Below are 23,191 nucleotides of genomic sequence, written 5' to 3' on the forward strand. Positions count from 1 at the left end.
GTAACAGAAGTTGACGTTATTGCATACCTGTAGGCTTTGTGATAAATTCTGAGTATTAAGGAAGATTTGTTTTCTGATCCTCAGTGTTCATAAAGACATATGAAGCATTTTTATGATCTCCCATGTCCTCCTGTGTGTAAGGAGGAAAATTTTGCTGTGAAATATAGTTTTAAGTCTCCCAAAGTGCCTTATTCAGGAAGTTGAGCATTCTGTGTTTCTTCTATAGTATCTCCTTACAAAAGTTTGTGTTACAAGCCTTCTTTCTTTTATTTTTAGATATCTAAGCTTTTTATCAAAAAAAAAAAGAAAACTTTAAAAGACAGAATTTTGTAAATTGATAACCACCAGATCATCCTCTTCTCAGCCTGGATCCCCACCAGATTGCCCTCCAGAGAGGCAGAGAAGGAGGTCTGCTTCCTGGTTTCTGATTCCTCCACTCTTACACAGTTTGCCTGGAGTCTTTCCGCCCCGAGAGGAATGTGGTTTGAAAAAACTTCCTCCACACACTTTTATTTGCATATTATTTCATTTTCTTTGGTAATACATCAAATCAAGTAGCCACAGCAGTCAGCATCTAACATAATTAAAAAGCAACAGCTCCTTAGATATAGATTTTTTTTCTTTCTTTTTTTCTTTTTTTTTTTTTGGCCATGGGGCTTGTGGGATCTTAGTTTCCCAACCAGGGATCGAACCCGGACCCTCGGCAGTGAAAGCACAGAGTCCTAACCACTGACCTCCAGGGAATTCCCAGATAATAGATTTTCTCCATGCCCTAGTAAACTCCCTCGCGGTAATATCAATACTTGCCAGTTTTTCACCCACCTCTCTGGCCAGTGCCCATCTTCTGTTCTAGCCGTTATCCTTATGGCCATTGATGGGCCACGTGTTAGGCCCTCTTTTCTTCTCACTCTGTCTCTCTCTCTGAGTGATCTCAGCTCTGCCTGTGGCTTCACTTACCACCTCTGAGCACCAGAGGAATGAATGACCTAGCGGATAGATCATAAAGACACCACTCCTACGCTGTTCATCTTCGCTTAGGTTCCCCAGAAAAAGAGCCTGAAGCAGCAAGCTGTGTGCCGTTCCTTCATCGGGGGATAGCATCCCAGGAGGGAGAGGGACCAGGAGAGTGTAGTTTGGTGGGAGGGAGAGCGCATACGTGTGTAAGCTACTGGGACTGCCCAATCCTATAAGATCACAGGCCAAGACATCCTCTGAACTGCGTCCTAAGATTATGCATTGTGAGAGGAGAAGGGAAGAAGAATTTTTCCCCTGCTGTCTGTCCCTCACTGGTCAAAGGTTTCCCTCCAATGTATTACCTCCTCCACACCCCCAGGTAGTTAATGGGTGGTGTGAAAGTGTGGATTCAAAGCCATGTCAACTCAGAAGCCATGGAGTGAGAGGCAAGAACTGCCCCCAGGCATGAGCAGGCACTGTCAGACTATACCCAGGGACACTAGTACTGATGAAACAGCTGAAACAGGACAGGAGAGGGTGCGAGAACCTCAAGTGGTACATCCAGGGCTCCAGGATGATCTGCCCCTTTAACCGCTCAGACCCACCCATGCCAGACACCGTCGCTTCCGCACTACGACATGGGGCCTCTGCTTTTGCGAGAGTGAGATGCCCTCACTTCCTCCCAGAGACCAGAGATCCAAGTGCAGGCCGTACCTGAGTCCCCTTCAAGGGGAAGCCCTGCTGTAATCACATGCAAGAGCCTTGAGGCAAGAGGAGAAACAAACTACAGTTTCCACTGCTGCAGCTCACCTGGAGACTCAGCATCACGATCTATCACCCGGTCCAGATTTCCTTCACCGGTACCAAATTGGCCTGATTTGAATTGCTGGCCTGCTGAGATGACCCAGACCTTCTTCCCTCAATTGTGTGAGCCCTTGGTTGCCTTGTTGCTGTTGAGCCATAAGTGCTGAAATTTCCCATTTATGGTTACCACTGGCTGTGGAAGCACCTAGACATACCCTGATGACTCCCTCGAGTTCTGGACACATCCTCTCCTCCTTCACTGTGTAGCCATAGTCTTTGCTGCTCATGATATCAGGATGGAACATCCCTGGCAGTCACCTGACTCCCTGTTTTCTGCTGGTGTATTGACACGAGGAGTCCAGAATGACCAGGAGATGGTCAGAGCTTCAAGTTTATTGGAACTTTTTCGTGTCCCCTGGAGGAAACAATCATCCCCCAGTCCTGCCTAGGAATCAGGACTTCTAACTTGGCAAATACGAGAGTTGCATGGATGGGAAACACAAATTTTGCAAGTGGGTCCCTGGGATTGATGATGACAAAGGCCAATCGTGTTTTCATCCTTTGGTTCCAAGACCTGAGTATTGTAGCTCTCGGTAATGCAGACCAGATACTGAAGCCATTGCTTCAATACCTATACCACATCCTGGAGGGCAGGGCTCCAACTCTGCGGGAAGTTATCCTAAGATGCCTCTTGGGTTACTTTTTAGTAGACCACTCTCCCTGCCTGTTGGGCCAGCTTTGAGGATGAGTCATTGTCAGACCGGTGGATTCTAAGGTTATGGACCCATTGTCACATTTCCTTTGTTATAAAATGGGTGCCTTGGCCTAAGGTGGTGTTCTGTGGAATATCCTATTGAGAAATCAGTTATTTTATAAGCCCAGGGACGGTGGTGGCAGCAAAGTATTGGGAGCTGGAAGCCAAACACGGTGGTAAAGACAGATCATTGCCCCTTCCCACGGAACTAATCTTACACCAAGTCAGTGATGGGTCTTCTGGAGTAATGATGCCGTATCCAGGGCTTGGTATCAGTGTCTGTGGCTGGCAGGTGAGACATGTAGCAGTTGCAGTAACTTTTCCGGCATTGGTGAGAGGAAGAGCCTCTGCCGCTCTCTTCACAGGCCCGTGGTGTCAACTCTTTGCTGGCCTGAGCGGGAGGCTGGCTGACGGCCCTGGAGTGACTCGTCCTGTCTACCTTTTGTTGACGTTTGACAGCACACATGTTGACATCTTGGGGGATGCTTCCTGGTGGGCATTAGCGTGAAGCACAGAAAGCACCTGGCCTGTGCCGCCTGCATCCGTCCTTCCCAGACCTCCTCAGCACGTCATCCGTCCCTGTTGTTCCCTAGGCCCCTGACCAACGGTCTGTTCGCTGCTGCCCCAGAGTTAGGGTGTGTCTGTGGCCCAGGCCTTCCCTCCCTCCACGTGGCGTGAGTGCCCAGGGCTGCTCTGTGTCCTCACCCGCCACACTTCCTTCCCACGGTCCCTCAGGTCCCCTGCTGCATGACACTGCGGTGTAGCACCAGGTCACTTGGGGCTCTGTCTGAATTCCTGTTTTCTCTGTCTATTGATCATGAAACAGAGAGACACCCGTCGTATGGGAGTCTGGGTCACCTATAAATGTAATTTCCTTGTGCCCTCTGAGCGTACTTGGGCCTAATCCCTGATGAGCCATTTCCATCCTAGGGTGGGTTTTTTCTTTGCCCGTCTAACTTTATGTCAGAGGGTCATTGTTGACCATGGTTGGGTATGCCAAGGCCCTGGGCCCCGTAACGTACTAGGGGCTGGTTTTTAAACGGAACGTTGTTCTCTGCCCCAGAACCCCAGGGATCTGCAGTGTGACTTCTCTCTTGGCACTCCTTAGCCATCGAGGATGGGTCTGCACCCCCAGATCCACTGGCCACAGCTGCATCACCGTCTAGATGTGCCGCAAAAGTCTTCTCTATCTCTCGGGTCACTCTTGAAACTGGCAGCCGCCAAGTCTCTGATAAATGGGTCCAAACAGTGTTATAAAGTGTGGAATGTACATGCTCCAGAATCCAAAGAGGCCCACCTTTTTCTTAGCAGTAGATGTTGAAAGAAGCAACCTGCTCTTTTCCTTAGAGAGGTTGTTCTCAGCCCGTCCTGGAGCCCTAGGCTTCTTAAAAACGTAAGCAGTGTGCCCTATCTCTTAATTTTTGTGGTGTGTGGTGTTTGCGTTTCACTAGGCCCACTAGGGTGCTTTCCATTTCTTGCTCCAGTTAACATGTGGTCGTCCGTATAGTGGGCTAGAGTCGCGTACTGCGGAAAGTCAAGATGGTCCGGGTCCCTGCAGACTAAGTTTTGAGGGAGATCGGGAGAGTTCACATCACCAGGAGGCAAGGGAGTAAGTAGCCTGTCTCTACCCATGGACGGTAATTGCCATATTCACATAAATAGCTGGGTACCCAGTGCCAGAAGCTGTATAATGTCATATCTAGCATGACAAGTACTATTCGGGATTTCCACCACTTTTAGCTTACAGTGGTCCATCGTTTTTTTTCTGCAGGGTCATTAGAAGTATAGAAAAGGGGGTATAAGGAGGGACCACTGCTCCTCCTCTCTAAGGCTTTGGTAGTGTTCTCATCTCTGCAGTTCTTCCCCGTATACACGGTATTGCTGTTAAGTTACCAACTTGAGTGAGGAATACACTTGCGGGGGAAAGTTTCAGAGGCTTCTGCTCAGTCCTTCACACCCAAATGACACTCCCCGTATCAGAGACCCATCTGAGGGTCTCCCAGTTACACACTTGAAGTCAAGAAATAACTCCAGTCGCTACCTCGCCTCCATAAGGCCCCATTCGAACCGGCACATAATGGCATTTAAGATTCCCCAGTGTTGGTGTGGTTTGGAGCCCTGACGTAATAGTCCTCAAAAAGTCTAGAGTCCTTTCCGCAGGGCACAGTTATCCATGCAGAAAAGTTCTTCGCTCTCTTCCGCGTTACACGTGCTCTTTTCTCTGATATATTTCTCTCTCCCCTCTTTCCTTAGGTATCACCTGACCTCCCTGACAAGGGTAGATAAGTCATATGTTACCATGGTACCATGTGCCTCTTCTCTGCATTACTTAAAGTAATTGTAGCTTTGTATTAATTTTCTGTGTTTTCCAATTAATGCCAGTCTCTTCCTAAGGTCCTTGAGGGGAGTGTCCTTCCCTGCTTTGCGCTCTGCTCTCTCCCTAACTTGGTACCTGCATCACATACTAGGTGCTTAATAACTATTTGAGGAATGAGTGAATCGTTAGGTGGACGGGACAAAGCAGCGGAGAACCCTGGCCTCAGAAGCCCCGTTACTCTAGCTTAGCGATTCTCAGAAGCCCTCCCCCACCATGTTTTAACATTTCTAATATCAATTGCTTTGGGCCGGGTAGCTGTTGTGAGTTTAGTTGTTATTGCCTGTGCATGCAAAAAAAAACAAACAAAAAAAAAGCAAGCAAACAAAAACTTGTAAAAAGGGTGTCAGCAGCTTGGAAGAAACTTCCAAGGACAGTACTAGAGCAACAGTCGAGACACACTGCACCAGCAAGGCTCTTGATGACACAAAGGGCCATGTTTGGTGGTCAAACAGTCATCTTGGAGCTGAAAAGTGAGGCAGAAGATTTGAAATCTGAACGTGAAGAAGTTCTAATAATCCATTTTTTTGGCTTCCATAATGTCACTCTTGAGCACAAATAAAAAGATTAGCATATATCATGTTCTACTTATCATGAGAGCCCATTCAATAAGTATGATTTTTCTGTGATAAGAAATCAGTTATAGTTTAATTTGGCAATTTTTAAATTTCTTAGTGGTTCAGAGTAAGAGCTCATCATCATTTTAGAGTCAGTGAAATGTGATATTATATACAGTGGTCTTCAGGGCCTCTGTTAACATATATGGCCTCTGGTGTGAATTAGAAAGAGGCATTTCTTTCTCCAGGGCAGCCTTGCAGCTGGATGTAGGGGTCAGGGTGTCAGGCCCTCTCCACCAGCTGTCTTTGGGAAAGGGAACCAGCAGTACCGTGTGTGGCCGCTTCAGCTAGCCTAAGCTTTATGAAGAAGAATTTTCTTTCCCAATTCAGAACAGAACATTCTCTGTAGTTTTAGGCACTGCCGTCCTGTTTTTGCATGGTGTGACCTGGAAGAAAGGTTACAGGAAAACTTGGACTATATAGCCAAGTGAGTATCATTCGGAAGAATAGGTTTCTATTTTTTTAATTTAATTTTTATTTTATATTGGAGTATAGTTGATTCACAATGTTGTGTTCGTTTCAGGTGTACAGCAAAGTGATTCAGTTATACCTATACATATATCCATTCTTTTTCAGATTCTTTTCTCATATAGGTCATTACAGAACACTGAGTAGAGTTCCCTGTGATAAGTTTCTGTTCTTAAAAAGCATTCTCTTTAAGGCAGTTTTTTTTCCTAATGGATAAGCCTATTGTGAAGAAGTTTTGATCTGAGAATATCAGGGTGTTTCTGGGTAGACAGGAAGTCTAGCAGAATTTCATTTTGATTGAGACTGTCCCGGTCAGTGACCTCATAATCTTTTTAGAATGAAGCTCTGGCAGGGAGGCATTCCAATCCCACTCCTGGGAACTTTGGTCAGCTCCTGAAAGGCAGGCGTGCCTTTGATGTTTGATGTAGACTTTGATATTTATGTCGGTGTTTTTGTTTGACCATATACTCTGGAACTGCTTTTCATACTGCTTGTGTCAAAATTTAAATTTCTACAACTGTACTTTGCCGCAGCAGCTAAACCTAATTTACTCACTACAATTAAGATGTTGAATACAATTAGGAAATGTTCTACTAAATTAATACTTTTATGCAGGGCCTGCCATAAGGATACTGATAAGAAACTAATCAAGAAGGATGTTAGTTCCTGTTGTGGGAAACATTCAAACTTACATTAAGTACTTAGATTCTAGCTACCTTCCAACTATCTGAAAGGCATTTCTGTTATGAATTGGAAGGTTTATAATTTCTATTTTAGGTCTATAATTTATATTCAAATATATCATCTAATTTTATGTAAAGTAGCTTTTCCTGCTTACGATTCCCTTCTCCATCCCCCATGCTCACTGTAGGACAGACAGAGAAGTGTACTTTGCAGTAACCTGACCTCTGATTGCTGTCTGGGAGCACAGGTAATTATAAGAGATTAGAGGGGAAAGCTGCAACTCAAGAGATTAGGAGAAGCAAATCTGGCAGAACCACGATCTGTGGTACCTGGTAGGAAAAATCGTGTGTTTCAGTGCACAAGTCCTGTTTGCGTCTCAGTGTTCACCACAAACTGAAATTTTCTCATCTTTTTGTTACCGACCAGAGAGATCTTGGCTTCCTTAATCAAAAGAAATGGATCAGAGGCCAGACAAGAAGTTCAGGCAAGGCTTTATTGGGGCCCCTGCTGCATCAGAGGGGATCAGAAACAAGTAAAACATTCCCTTGCTTGCTCCCTGAGAGGGGGCGAGCTGGTTCCTTACATGGGGTGAGGGTAGGGGTGTGTCCAGGGGTCAGGCCGGAGGTGTAGCTTAGGTGGTCTGCCCACCCCTTAGGTGGTGTCGTGTGCAGGGGGCATGCGCAGTGCCCTGCTTTTGCTCCAGGCTCTTCAGAAGTGGCAGTTGGGCTCTTTGGTCTTTTTGTATCTTCTTGTCCATAATTTGCCCCAACTGTGCATGCACACAGCTATTTTTAGTCCCTTATAGTTACTTTGTATTTTGTTGCTGGAGGAGACGTTTTTTCCAGGTGCAAGGACTGCAGCAAAGGGTCCCAGGTCCCAGCCTGTCTCATTTTCAGTGCTTTTTAGAAGTGTGATGTTATCCATTATCCAGAGAAATCCGTAGTATTTTATTAATATGGGCCTCTGACCTTACTGCCCTAAAGTATGCCATTGTAAAATATACAGGCAAAAGGAGTTTGAACTGGAGAAATTTAGGGTATTTCTTCCCGTTTCAGAATGTCAGTAGAAATATTCCACCGTAAGTGTGCATGTTACAGCTAAAACCATGAAAATGGTCATCTCGCACCAGTAGAAAACATTTTGTGTGTGAAAGCGTTCATGGGGGATTTTTATTGTTAGCCACATTATTAGGCATCAACAAACTGCTTACATGGATTTCTTAAAACTTGTTTGAAAAAACAACAACAGATCCTTGTTTTGACCATTTGATCACCATTAATGACTCCCAAATCACAAAACGGTCAGGAGAAGTAAGTGGATGGAATTCAAGCATTTGCTTCTCATTTTTAACTCTCATTTTAGATGTTTGGATGGGGTGAGAATTAGGAGCCGTGGAATTTTGTGAGGTTTTTATTACATCTGATTGCATTTTCTCTTTCCACCACTGCCCATCACTGATAATTAAAAAACAATTATCCTTATTTTTTATCTTGATTGGGAAAACTGTTGCCTGGTTCAATCTAATCTTTTTGGTATGTGACTAGAGCTAAGATTTGAACAGTTGCAGGCCTGCTGCTGGTTATTTTTCCTGGGAGACTGAGGGGCAGGGAGAATCATCACACGGTCGTGGTTCATCAGTTCTGAGAATTGTTCTCATATAACCCTGTTTTCAATTAACTGAATAATCCAGTAAGCAGCATTTTTAATATCTCACGTAGGGAAAGACTCAAAGCTGGCTAACAGTGAAATTTCCCGTTTTTCACTGGCAGGAACCCCAGCCCCATAATGGGGAAGGTCCCACCAGTGCGAAGGCCCCATATGGGGGCCCCTCCCCTAGTGAGGACATGTACCCCCGAAGAGGAGGCCCCCTGGCCGCTGGCCCCTGCCACCCCACCACGTGAGTACAGCCACGGCTCTGAGGACCTCAGCACGTTTTCCGTTTCTTGGTGGCCGTTTGTCTGATGTGAGACTTAGCCAGACCCTCTTCCCTTTCATCCCCTTAAACATTTCAGAAAAGGAGATGTAAGCCTCCTTTGGGTCCCTTTGCTTCATTTTGGCAAGTTTAATAGAAATTGTTTGATTAGGAGGTGAAGGCTCTCGGTTGAGACTCAGCTTACACGTGATTAGTGAAACAGTCTGTGGCTATCTGAGCAGTTCTGTTCCGTGGAACTTTCTGCGGTGGTGGAAATGTTCCACAGCTGCACTTTCCAATACAGTAACCACTAACCACATGCGGCTACTGAGTGCTTGAAATGTAGTGCAACCGAGGAATTTAATTTTTAACTTAATTTAATTTTAATTAATTTAAATTTAATTCTCCATGTATGACTAGTGGCTGCTAAATTGGGCAGTGAATATGCCTACGTTTAATGCCATGGGCCTGAGCTGTCTTTGAACATTTCTACAGGTGTACCTCTCTACCTCTATTCCCTTAATAACCCAGAAAAATTTTCCTGTATTATATGCATTATTGTAAATGTGATTCTCTAATAGTCAGAAAATACTTAAGTTAAAAATTCTCGTCTCAAAATGTATTCACCCATATTGCCCTTATGTAGCTTTAATTACTTTATGGTCTTGAGAAATTCAATCTTAAAATTATGAAGTAATATCTGTTTAAATATCCCAGCTTTATTTTCTTCTTCACACGTTTTAATTTGCAACTTCAATATATATATATAGAAGTAATCACACACAGTAAAATAACTTTCCCATTTTATTATTCCTCTTTAAATGAGACTATAAAATATCCTACATTAGTGCAGTAAGTGCAGTGCTATTACCAAAACATTAAATTCAGCATGTACTCATTATAATACAGTACTTAGAAGTTTCAAAGTTTGGTTCTGATAGGTGGGTTATTGAGATTACAGGTTAATTAAATTTGTAGTTTTAACTACTATAGTAAATGTCCTTCCATTATTGGGCTATCATTAAAAATTGCTTACACCGTAAGATGTGAATAAGGGAAATTATGTGCGGGGTATATGGGAACTCTCTGTACTATCTGTGCAGTTTTTCTATAGCTCTAAAACTATTCTAAAATTTCTTAGAGTTTATTTTTTAAAATTGCTTACGTCATATTTCCTCATGCCATCTGTTTATATTTGTTAACATAGCTGTGTATGCATCCAAAATGAGAATCATCAGATCAGCAATGGGTAGCACTTACATTAAGTGTCACAACATGGCAACTTCAGAATATCCCTGAGAGGTAATATTATCATAACTTTACAGGTGAGGACGCTGAGGCGTGGAATCCACAGTAATTCAGCCAAGGTAGTACTTAGCTGGTCAGTGGCAGAACCGGAATTTGAACCTAGCAAGTCAGTCTTTTAACCGCTAAACTGTGTTACCCCTTAAGGAATCTTGATTATGCGGTATAAGGTGTGTTCTGTCTGCTATCAATGTAGCAAGCAAACTTTCCACTATAAGAAATCTAAAAGTAATATGGTAATAAATTACTTATACAACTTGAAAAACATAGAAGTGTGCTTTGTGTTACAGTGATTTCGATTTTATTCTTTATACAGTGGTTCATTATTTTTATGAGGAAAATGTTCATATTCTCTTGACAAGAAATGTCTGTGTTAGTGGGGTTTTAAAAAATTGATGTATGTTTCATTAAGACAGTGGCTAAGAATGCAAAAAAAAAAGAGAGAGAGCAATATCTAAAGGGCAGGGGGGAGTGGATGTGGTTGGTTATCTCATAAAGACAAAGTTTTTATAAGACTAAATATTTACGGAATCTAGAGTAATTTGTGGCATAGTATTTTATTATTACAGTGTTATTTTCCCATTTTCCTATCACGGGCTTTGTTTTGTCATATGCCTGTTAATGCTGTTGTTCCTGTACCTTAAATTCTAGATCTTTGATTGTTACTTTTCATTCTGAGCAAAAGGGAAAATACTTTATATCTTTAACCCATTTTTAAAGAGAGGGTTGGTGTGAATATGGTTTAAAGGAAGTTCAACAGAATAAATACCCAAAGTATTAACAACACCAACAAAAAAACCCCAAGATTAAAGTTTTAGCATACTTTCTCTTTCTTCGTGTTCACTTCTCATTTATAAATAGTACAAATACATTACATACGAAAGTTGTTAAGAGATTAAATCCTAAGAGTTCTCATCACAAGGAAAAAAATTTTTTTCTTTGTTAAGAGATTAAATTCTAAGAGTTCTCATCACAAGGAAAAAAATTTTTTTCTATTTCTTTAATTTTGTAACGTAAGAGAGGACGGAAGTTCACTAAACTTATTGTGATCATCACTTCATGGTGTATGTAAGTCATGATGCTGCACACCTTAAACTTATACAGTGCTGTATGTCAATTTTATCTCAATTAAACTGGAAGAAAAAAGACATTTTTTTAAAATGGTACAAATTTTAGATGACTAGAACTGGTAGTTTGGGGATTTAAAAAATCCATTGATAAGCCTTTCTGAGTCCGGAAGGGAAATCACTGAAGATCCTAATCGAGTATAAATCAAGATATTGCACGGAGGCCACTTGACAAAGCAAATAATAATTAAAATTTTAATTATAGGTTTTCCTGATTGTCGGCAACCGACAGAGCTTTCTTCTAGGGCACCATGTCACAGCTTTCTTTCCAGGATGTATTTGCACACTGGCCCAGGAAGCACCTCTTAAGTTTTAAGATGTTAATAATACCTTGAGGACCCTCTTCCTGAGCTTCTCCAGAGTTGCTCTCACAGAAGATAAATGACCCAAAGCAAATAGCTCAGCCACCTGCCATAAAATAACCTGAAAGAAACAGTTTTCTGTGCTCTTGAGTTTCACAGTAGGGAGGCAGCATTTCTGAGATATTTGCAGATTGTGTAAAATTCTGACGCTAAGTTCAGGTACCTGTTAGCATCATAGGCTAACGTAACTTAACGGGAAGACTAAGCGACCGTGTTTTACTTTCCTCAGTTTTGTACTATTTGGATTTTTTATAAGCAAATGAGCTTTTTCGATGCTCATTAGCTGCTCTTAAATTTGATTGATTTTAATACTTCGTAACTCATTTTTTAAAACTTTGTGGTACTTACATGTAATAATATACTTCTTTCATATGGTATGTTTATTAGTTATTAATTTATAGCAGATTATTAGAAAGAGTTTATTATTTTAGAAGAAAGAAAAGCCTTGAAAAAGAGTGGTTTATTTGAAATGGTGCTACCCGTGAAAGGAGTCCCTGTTTTAAAAGCTGAGAGCTGGGTTAGACCTTTAAGGGCATCTCCTGTCTGAGTGCTTTCCATCTGCCCTCTGAAATCTGATTTAAGCCTCGTGTTCTACCTCGTGTCTTCTTTAGTTTCAGAGAACTTTAAAACAGAAGCTATGGAATAAATTCTCAGAAAGCCTAAGACAACAGAGTCGTAAGCTAGAGGAAGCAGCAAGCAGATGTGATAGGAGGAGCGCTAGCGCCTTCGCCTACATAAGGACAAGGAGAACTGTCACCTCGTAAACCAGAGAGCATAGCCCATGCCCCAGCCTGCTGCCAGGGTCATCTGGCAGCTGCCTTTCACTTTCGGGTGATGTGCGGGTATGCTTACACGAGAAATAATGCTGCGTAAACACACCTAGAATAGCAGTGCTTTTCAAGCTGTATTTGAACTATGTGAAAGTCTTAAGGTGCCAAGCTTCTTAAACTGCATAAAATGCAAACACTAAAAGAAAAGCCTACCTCCTTTTCAGCCGTACAGTGTATTTACTAATCTAGCTGCAGTTGATCTCAGATTCTTCGCATTGCACGGGAGATGTTAGGAACATTTTTGGTATGCTTGGGTTCCGTGTGGCAGTGTGCTTTGCTCCTTGATGGATGTGTCAGAGATTCTCTCACATCACTGAGGCCAAGGGTGGGGACTTGATTCCAAAGAAGTCTAAGAGCTCACTAGGCTCATCCTAGCTTTCTGCCATAGTCAAGCCTATCCCTGCCAAGAACAGCTGACTGCAGGTTTTGCTCTCTCCTCTTTCTGGGAGACCTGAAACGTTGGCCTTCCAAAAGGCTTCCCGGCATGCAGAGTAAGTCGAGGGACAGAACTGTCAACAGAGCTGAAATTAAGCAATTCAGCTACCTAGCTGAACTGTCAGTGCCAACTTAAACGCCAATAGGAAGTGCCTTTTTTTTTTTTTTTTTTTTTTTTTGGTTACGCCGGGTCTCAGTTGCGGCTGGCGTGCTCCTTAGTTGTGGCATGCGAACTCCTAGTTGCGGCATGCATGTGGGATCTAGTTCCCTGACCAGGGATCGAACCCGGGCCCCCTGCCTTGGGAGCGCAGAGTCTTAACCACTGGACCACCAGGGAAGTCCCAGAAGTGCCTTTTGCGTCTGCCAAACAAGTCAAGTAAATATGAGTAAATCAAAAAGTAAGGTAATCATGAGTCGCCTGTGTTTTACGTACAGGCTGCTTTAATAGCTCAGATTCCACCTCATCTTTTGCAAGTGGTGGTATGAACTAGACCTCTCCTGCCTTAATTGTGGTGCCACACACATTGAAACTAAGCACAGATCTTGTGTGTGCTCACAAGTTATTGACCCCTGTTATGTTTTCAAAGCCTGCCAGCACTTTTTTGTTTTTTTAATAAACAAATCTAACCATGGGAAGTTCCATAAAGGCCCGCCTGGGCTCCTGGGACTCTTGTTCTTGAAATTTATTTTTCATCCTTCAGTTATCTAGAACAAAATGAATTTTTTCCTTTCATAAGCACTCTGCTCAGACGTGGCTAAGAAAGATGAGAGACACTAAGAGCAAAACTGTAACCAATGCATATACCTGAATTACACTCAGAGTTAGTTCAGCCATCATTAAAGGTTGCTTAACTGATACATTTTAGTTCTGCTCTGGCTTCTGAGCATGAGAAAATAAGTGAGTGCTAAAAGAACCATAACATGTTTACAAATGCACACACGATTATGAAGCAACATATACATGAACCGAAATATGAGGAGGAAAAAAGAAAAGCGAATGCTATTTGACAGTAGGGGAGCTATATAAACACCCCCAGGGCCTCTGCACGAACCCTGCTATTGCTCTGAGGGCTGCCGCACAAACTCAGCGCGTGAGCCAATCATCCGTGCCTCAGCCATTGTAGGTTGTCAGGGAAGCTTCTGAAGAAGGTCTGCTAGCAAAGAGCTACGTTGCCTATCTTAATTCTGTATTCCTCAGAACTTCTGTGATCTGGGAAAACCACAGACCAGAATGAAGCCCCCTTCTCTCAGCATCTTTTCTGTATAACGAATCAAATAATTTTGTTAGTTTTAAATGATCACAAGGAAAAGAAGAAAATATGAAGTTTACTTTGTGCTAAATAATTTTATTCTGAATAACTAAAAGCAGGGGTCCCCAACCCCCAGGCCATGGACCGGTATTGGTCCGTGGCCTGTTAGGAACCAGGCCACACAGCAGGAGATGAGCGGCGGGCGAGTGAGCGAAGCTTCATCTGTATTTACAGCCGCTCCCCATCGCTCGCAGTACCGCCTGAGCTCCGCCTCCTGTCTGCATTATGGTGAGTTCTATAATTATTTCAATATATATTACAATGTAATAATAATAGAAATAAAGTGCACAATAAATGTAATGTGCTTGAATCATCCCCAGACCATCTCCTCCCCACCCCCCGGTCCGTGGAAAAACTGTCTTCCATGAAACTAGTCCCTGGTGCCAAAAAGACTGGGGACTGCTGGCTAAAATGTTGTTTTCCCCCCTTGGTTTCAAATCCTGTGAGTTTGGGTGGGGGTCAGTTGTGTATCTCCAACTTCCTGGCAGGGAGGTTAGTGACTAAGCTGGCTGTCACCTTCATGGCAGTGCTGGGCAGCAGCAACCCAGTGGGTGACACTTCCCGAGTTATTTTATGATTTGGACTCGTTGTGATTGGTGGGCACTTTGAGCTGTTGAGCTGCCTCTCAGAAGTCCTTTGGCACACAGCTGGAGTTAGTGTGAAAGCCAGAGATAACAGGTAAAGCACTTCAGAAAATGCTGGAGTTGAAGTCAGAAGACCTGGGTTCAGGTCTCTGACAAATCACAACCACCTCGATGACCTGATGGTCACTGTGCCTTCTTGGCCTGCCGCGCAGGATGCTTGTGGCAGGGGTGGTTTAGCTTAGTGTTCAGGCTCGAACCCTGGCTCTACCGTCTCTGTTTCCTGTTTCCTCATCTATAAAGTGGTAGTGGTACCTACCTCGTAGGTTATATAAAACGCTCTCAAAATCTACAGTAAGCCCCCTACGTACAAACCTTCAAGTTGCGAGCTTTCAGAGATGCAAGTGTGGGGCTTACTAACGAAGACCTGATGGAATTGGAGGCCCAGAGAAAGGACGAAGAGACGCAAGAGGAAGAAGAAGTAACTGAAGAAACGAACAGATGCCCGACGCAGGAAATGGCAGGGGATTTTCTTTTTTTGAGGAGGCACTGTTAGTTTTTGAGGCACAGGATGCGAACGTAGAACGGTACACGAAGGTTGCAGCACCTGCTCAGAATGCAACCCAGTGCTACCATGTCATCTATGACGAGAAAAAAAGAGCTACTACCCAGACGTCACTGGATCGTTTTTTCAAGAGGGTGGATAGAATTGAATCCAGCAAGGAACCAGATCCTGTGCCATCAACGTCAGGCGTGAGTGAAATTGCAGCTCGCCCTCCATCTCCTATTGCTGACGATCCTTCAGCCCTACCATCTCCCATCTCCTCTCCCTCCTCCAGTCAGTAACCCTTCCTGCTGTTCCCTCGATGCCAGCCCCTGTATGCCAGCTGCTGTACTGCACTACTGTTCTTTTCAAGGTAGTGTGCTGTAAGATTAAAAATGTTTTCTTTATTTTTTGTTTGTTTGCTTTTTACGTATTAGTTGTGTGAAAAGTATTATAAAACTATTACAGTACAGTGCTATATAGCTGATTGTGTTAGTTGGGTACCTAGGCTAATTTTGTTGGACTTAAGAACAAATTGGCCTTATGAGCGTGCTGTTGGAACGGAACTTGTTCATATGTAGGGGACTTACTGTATATGATTTTTGGTGTATAATAAGCCCTTCTTATTATTATTACTGTTACTATTATTAGGATTAATGAGATGTTTGACAGCATGCTATAATCTTTATTGCTATATAATCAGAGAAGATTAAATATATAGAAAAATAATATAAGGAGGATGAGGGTAATACAAAGCTCTTTGGTAATTACAGGAAGGAGAGATTTTTTTCCATCAAGGTTATCATTGGAGTGATTTTGGGAGAGGTGGTTTTTGAGCTTGGCCTTAAAGGATCGTAAAAATTTGGACATGCCTAGGCTGAAGGAATTGAAAGTGGTGAAGGACATTCCAAGGAGAAGCAAATACCTGAACAAAACAGTATGCTTAATTACTAAGTTACTATATTAATTTCAAGGAATCATTACATTCATCCATCTTTTGACCATGTACTGTGTCTATGTGAACACAGCCTATTGTTTTAGGTGCTGGAAATTCTTACAGTATTGTGTAATTCACAAAATAATTTCCACAGAAAACTACTGATGGGTTTTACTCTTTTCATTTTCTAGATAAGGAAACTGAGGCTCTCACAGCAGTGATTGGTAGAAGGGGAAAACCAGTTGTACAAGCACTAAATTTCATGTCTGTCCACAGCTGTACACTGCCTCTGTTAGTCTAAGTTGAAACAGTTTCAAGGCCATCAACCATAGAGTTGGCCCAAGGTTGCTTTCTTAAAATGTGTGCCGTATTCAGGAGGGCTGGAGAAACAATTTAGATGACCTCCTGTATATCCAGCACCACCACTGTCAATGGAACTCCAAACCCACAAGTTGCTGGTGACAGACCTAGAAGGCAACCACGAAGCAAGTGTGCTGATTAACACTGTGTGTGATCTTTGCTCCATTTTGCCATAATTAGCTGAAGTTCGCTAGGTAGTTTTGATTCGGATGTTGTTGTCTTTAGTTTATTAAGCATTGTATTTAGTTGTATTTAGTTTATTAAGAGCACAGCTCTTAAGCTGTGCTGCGGTGTGTTCTTGATTCTTGACTCAAAGATATTTGCAAAAATAAGAAATAAGAATTTTTATATATTTATATATTTATGTTAGGAAATTATAAATTCATACTAGTCAAGTAAAGTAGGCATCTATTCATAGACCATAGTATTCTGAACAATTTTCTAGTTACCATTAGTATCATTTCCCTTTAAAAGGATTTTTCATATGGATAAAATATCATGACTTGCATTTCTTATTTATTTTAGTTGATATAATAAGCCACAACTTGTCTTCTTTCCATCTAATCTGCAAGACAGATATTTCTAGCATTAGAAGAATTCATCATATTCCCATGATTACGCTATTGCATATTTGTTACATTTTAAATGCGAAGTGAATATATTTCTACTTGAAATGTCTTGATTACATTGCATATTCTGAAAGCTCACAATACTCCAATAAAACTGTTACTTCAAAAATTAAACGACTATATGATGTGACATTTATATTAAATGTGATTTTCATCTACTATATAGGGTTTTCTGAAATTATAACAAACTGTAATTCCATCCAGTTCTGGTTGCAATGTAAACTTGGGAGTGAACTGATTCGTCATAAATACCCTACTCTGGGATTTACTTGGAATACAGTGTAACATATTTTTCATTTCTACTAATACAAGATTAGCATAATTCAGTATGAAATATTATATTGATACACAGCATAATTCAAAAATGTCTCCCTGTTGCTGTCACTGTATGGTATTGATTCCAGCTGGATGTCTTCATTGTCTAATGTTTTCTCTACTTTATATGCTGCTTATTCTTCATATTGCTAAGAGTTGTGTGTGACTGCATGCCTTTGTTACCAAATGCGTATCAAGAACGTCTGTTAGAATTTTGGAGGAGGAGTAGGACTTTCAAGCTGCCCATCTAAAGTAGGACACAGGCTTAAAATGCTGATTCTCTTTATGTGGTAACAAATGCCAGAGATTATTAAGTTTACTTTGAAAGACCAATGGATCTCCCCCTTGGCCTCCATTGATAGTTTTTAACTGTCTACACAGGCGTGTGATAATGTGTGATGAAAAACGACAGCGTCTCCCGCTCCTGTTCGCGCTGCATGACCCAGGCTGAGTCCTCCGGTTTCTGCACCCCAGCTCAGGAAACGGACCGTCTTGCCCCACTCCTGGGTGCTAGGTCCACACCAGTCTCAGCAGACGGGAGGGGAATGTGTGGAGTTAGAGACAAGACAAGAGTTCAGTGATACCTGGGCGCTTCTAGGGCATGGAAAGAACGAGACCAATTCTCGACCAAATATCAACATGGAAGAAAATTGCTTTTGATGCCCACCCACCTCATCTTTTGCATCCCTCACTGTCTCTTACACTCTTCTGTCTGCATATCTGATAGAAGAGTTCTTTGACAGGGATAAGGTAACTTATCGGTCAAGGACTCTGGAGCCACTTAGCGTCAGTATGACCTTGAGCAAGTTACTGAACCTCTGTGGACCTCAGTTTCCTTGTCTGTAAAACCGGGATGGTGTATAGTAGCACCCCATCCTGATTGGGACGTCAAGTGCATATAACAGTGCCCGGCATATAGAAGACAGTATAATAAATTATTCTTACTGCAAATTAGATGGTTAAGGCTGTCTACAGGGGAGATGCCGGATACACACCTAGAAGGGGTCAACAAATGTTGCAATTATTAAATGTTCCATTCCTGAAGGACTTGCCTTTTCTTTCTTTTTTTATTGAAGTATAGTTCATTTACAATGTTACAGGTGTGCAGCAAAGTGATTGTTTTATATATGTATATACACACACATATATATGTATGTATCTGTATATTCTTTTTCAGAGTCTTTTCTATTATAGGTTATCACAAGATATTGAATATAGTTCCCTGTGCTGTACAGTAGGTCCTTGTTGTTTATCTGTTTTATATATAATAGTGTGTATCTGTTAATCCCAAATTTCTAATTTATCCCTCCCCCCTTCCCCCTTTGGTAACCATAAGTTTGTTTTCTATGTCTGTGAGTCTGTTTCTGTTTTGTAAATAAATTCATTTGAATCATCTTTTTAGATTCTACATGTAGGTGATATCACATGGTATTTGTCTTCTCTGTCTGACTTACTTCCCTTGGTATGATAATCTCTAGGTCCATCCATGTTGCTGCAAATGGCAAATTTTCATTCTTTTTTATGGCTGAGTAGTATTCCATTGTGTGTGTGTGTGTGTGTGTGTGTATAAACCACATCTTTATCCATTCATCTCTTGATGGACATTTAGGTTGTTTCCATGTCTTGGCTATTGTGCATAGGGCTGCTATGAACACTGGGGTGCATGCATCGTTTTCGAATTAGAGTTTTCGTATTTTCCCGATATATGCCCAGGAGTGGAATTGCTGGATCATATGAACATCGTGAATTTTTAGAGAAATGCAAATCAAAACTACAATGAGGTACCATCTCACACCGGTCAGAATGGCCATCATCAAAAAGTCTACAAACGATAAATGCTGGAGAGGGTGTGGAGGAAAGGGAACCCTCCTGCACTGTTGGTGGGAATGTAAATTGGTGCAGCCAATGTGGAGGTTCCTTAAAAGACCTGCCTTTTTTTATAAGTGCCTCTTACTCAGAATTACTGCTCAGTCTTCCCCCCCCCCAAACACTCGCATAAGGGTGCTGAGAGAGAAAAGTTGATAATGCACTAAACTAAACCACTTTTAAGGCAGGTTGACTAGTGGCCACACCCTATAGCAACCTTTCCTAATTAAGTCATATTAATTGGGAGAATTCTAGTCAACCTGGAATCAGGAAGGAGAATCTGAGCCTGTAACCTACATGTCCAAGTCAGTTTAACTTCTCACATCAGAGAAGATATGGCATCACTGTTAAGCCAGGGAGAGACCCAAGACTTGGTGTCTGCCGTACAGGGACTCCTAGTAACCAGCAGTAGCCATGACCCTCAGTCCAAGTCTCGTGGAACATTTGGGCCATGAGACCCTCTTGCCAGTGACTTGAGCTGGCCTGAGCTCCTGGGTCCCAGGATGCCAGACGTCTGCACAGAGTAGCTTCTGCGTCTGATGGGCTTCTCTCTTTCCTCCCCACTGTTTTTTTTAAATTTTTGGCTGGAATTTAAAAACCGGTACCTGAGTTGCTTATTATTTCTCCTTAATTACTACCCAGCATAATATAGTAACCATTGGCCATCTCATTACATTTCAGACTAAACCCATTTTAAGTTTATTCCAGTACAGTTATAAGCTCCTTCATGCTGAGTGACTGTCATTTATTATAACATCACCTGGTCCTCTGTTTCCAACTCAAAAGAATCAGAGGGATTAATGCTAGCCATTTTCATTAAACCAATTTTAATAAACATGTTAAAGATCGTAATATTCTTGATAAATTAAAATGTACAGAACATATGAACATTGACCTTCACGGAAAGATTGCATGTTTGCATATCACACATCACTGTTGTGGCCGTGTGATACCTTGAAGGGTCTTAAAGCCCTGGCTTACATTTAGCAGAAAATCGACAACTCTGGCAGAGGAGCTTAGCCTGGCCATAGCACAAGAGAACAATCCTCTGTAACAGTAACAAGGGTGGTCTTTGAAGGGTAAGCCAGAACCTGACCTGTGCAGTCAACAATATTGTCAATGTATTTTGTGTGGTTGGTAGATTGATCCACTATTTAAATGTGCTTGCTGCTTTTTTCCAAGGAGACAAAATAAAGCCAGTATCCTACCTTTCATGAAAAACAGCTTAGTTGCACTACCGTGTGATTGCAGTGTTCTAGAATAACTTGGCTCTGGAGCAAGCAGTAAGCCAATCTAAGAAGGATGTCTATTTAGCATCTGAATAACGTCAACTATTGATATAAATGTTTGCATTTCTTTCTAGGGCCTTCCAAACAGGATACTATTCTAGAACCTAATAAGAATAGAGAGAGAACTATATATACATCCATTAGAATTAATTTAGAAATTTTATTGTGCTGAAAAATACTTTGTAAATTCTACTTACATCCAGAGCAAAACAAATTAACAATCAACTTAAATCAACATTTAATTATGTAACACTCATTTCTTTAGTAAGTGTGAACAAGTAGCAGCTATTAAAGGCAAAGGTGATGTAGTGAGAAGTGCTTCTCCAGTTACTGTAATTGTGGGACGATTAAAGCACCTTTCTGAACTGCAGTTTCCTCATCTACAGAATGTGAATAACACTTGTACTGCTTACTTAGGGTTTGTGGTGGGAATCCAATGAGATAATACACGAGAAAATGCTCCATTAATCACTAGATGTTTTTTGAACATATATATGTGAAATCCCCAATACAAATGATCCACTTAGCAATATAGACTCAAAGACTACAGCTACACATCTTTATCTTAGAAAATTATTTACCTAACATCTTCTGAAAGGCAGGTGTGTTGTAACCCGAGCTTTAACTGATACTCGAATTGTCATCTTAATTTTTGTCTCACACAAAGGGATGCTGCTTCTTGTAATGCTAGCTAACACATATTGACTTCTTATTATTATCCACAGATTATTTTTATTCTTTGAGCACTATTTCTACATGTCCTATGATTGAATCCTCACAGCAGTCCTACGATGTAGGTACTGTTCTTATCCCCATTGAAAGAACTGAAACAGAATTTCTCAAAGAATTTCCCAAGGTCACACAGCTAATGAGTGACAGAACTAAGATGGAACTCAGATCTGTGTGATTCCAGAACCCAGGCAGCTCAGCTACCCCCTGCAATAGGGAATTTAAATCACACCAGATATAATATAGTTCATCTCATATTAAACCCCTTCCCCCAAAAGTCAGAAATGTCTGAAACTTTAGAACTGGTGATACCATAACTTTTCCCCACAAAAGGACCCATTAGATTTTGCTGGTTAAGGGTGCCTGACAAATTCATTACCGGACTGTGAGATGAAAGTGTATGACTCTGGCACTTCAGAGACCACTGGTGGTGATGCCGTGGCTGAATTGGAAATCCTTTAGTGAACAAGAGGAGTGGGCTTCACTTCTGCTGCCCCCCAGGCCAGGCCTGTGGCATTCTTCCTGTCCTTTACATCCCCAGATCTGACTCACCCTTCAGCTTCCTGGCTCTAGTACAGCTGGCTTTCTTCCTTAACTAATGACAAGTATCGTGGCATATTTAAAGAGTTCCTTAAACCGGTTTTTTTTTTTTTTTTAGTTAGTTATTTCTCCTTAAACCGTTTTAATTGAACCACCTACAAAAGCTCTCTTGAACAATAGCTATCAATGGAAAAATGTATTTGTTTAACCGTAACTGAGAGTTATGTAGCATGCCTCAAATTTTACAAAAATTTCTAGTTTGACCAAATTTCTCATCTCAAATGCACTAGTGTGCATTTATGAGTATGAGCTCACACTCTCTAGAGTTGTGTAACAACTTACACAGTGATAGAGGAATACTTTTTAACTGTCCCCTTATTAGGAAAACACCTATAAAGGTATCTCTTAAAGTATGGTGCTTTACTACCGGAGGTGTGCACAATGATTACTGGTAGTACGGAATAAACATTAAGAATGTATAATTACGTGGGGCTTCCCTGGTGGTGCAGTGGTTGGGAATCTGCCTGCCAATGCAGGGGACACGGGTTCGAGCCCTGGTCTCGGAAGATCCCACATGCCACGGAGCAACTAGGCCCGTGAGCCACAACTGCTGAGCCTGCACGTCTGGAGCCTGTGCTCCGCAACAAGAGAGGCCGTGATAGTGAGAGGCCCGCGCACCGCGATGAAGAGTGGCCCCCACTTGCCGCAACTAGAGAAAGCCCTCGCACAGAAACGAAGACCCAACACAGCCATAAATAAATAAATAAATAAATAAATAAATAAACCCAAAGTTAAAAAAAAAGAATGTATAATTATGTATATTAATTTTAATGTATATTGGGAAAAGTATATAACTAGTATATCAAAGCCATGATTTCATGATTTTTAAATTGAGGCGAAACTAGATATTTTATTTTTTAAAAGGGCTTACATAGGTATTTTGCTCTTTTAAAAAAAAAAAAATTAAACAGAATTTTAAATGCAGTATACTAGAGTTAGTACCTGAGTAGACAGGTACACATATAAATGCTGTGTGGAAAGCATTGGCCCATGATATACACAATTAGCTCACAGCTAGTTTTCTACAGTGTTGTGTCCTGTGTAACGAAGTCTTGGTGATTCTTGCTTTTGTGACAGTCTCTCATGAAAGCTTTGGATTGTTTCTTCTTTGCATTATAGTAAACTCTTGACAGGATTTTTGGTCTTGTTTCAAAATAACAGTTAACCTCTGAGTCTTCTTTCCTTATTTCTCTTACAACAATATATTTATTATTTGCCAGCTCTTTCAAAATTGCAGAGGCTCCGTAGAGTTCACTGTGATGTGTTTGCAAAATGAATTCAAAACAACAATTCTTCTTCTTGGTAATTTAAATGAGATGTTACTATGGAAAGGTCTGAGATAAAACTTCAAAGCACTTTTTCCCTGAAAAAATTAGTTAAGGTGGCCACAAGGAATGTAAGTGCT

General features: G+C 41.6%; 1 protein-coding gene across 3 annotated transcripts in view; it reads left to right on the forward strand.

Moving 5' to 3' along the window:
• LOC133093739 (ubiquitin-conjugating enzyme E2 E2) overlaps window positions 1–23,191 on the forward strand; it is a 364,710-nt gene that overhangs the window by 214,579 nt on the left and 126,940 nt on the right. Inside the window, exon 4 of one of the 3 annotated variants that reach the window (XM_061193716.1) lies at window positions 8,425–8,552. The exons of 1 other annotated variant lie outside the window; for it this stretch is intronic. In XM_061193716.1, the coding sequence (XP_061049699.1) occupies window positions 8,425–8,552 (128 nt within the window). Of the gene's footprint in view, window positions 1–8,424; window positions 8,553–23,191 lie in introns of those variants that run through there. One more of the 3 variants, XM_061193717.1, reaches the window with a different exon arrangement.

The sequence above is a fragment of the Eubalaena glacialis genome, chromosome 6 (genome assembly GCF_028564815.1).
Source record: "Eubalaena glacialis isolate mEubGla1 chromosome 6, mEubGla1.1.hap2.+ XY, whole genome shotgun sequence".
NCBI classification, from domain to species: Eukaryota; Metazoa; Chordata; class Mammalia; order Artiodactyla; family Balaenidae; genus Eubalaena; species Eubalaena glacialis.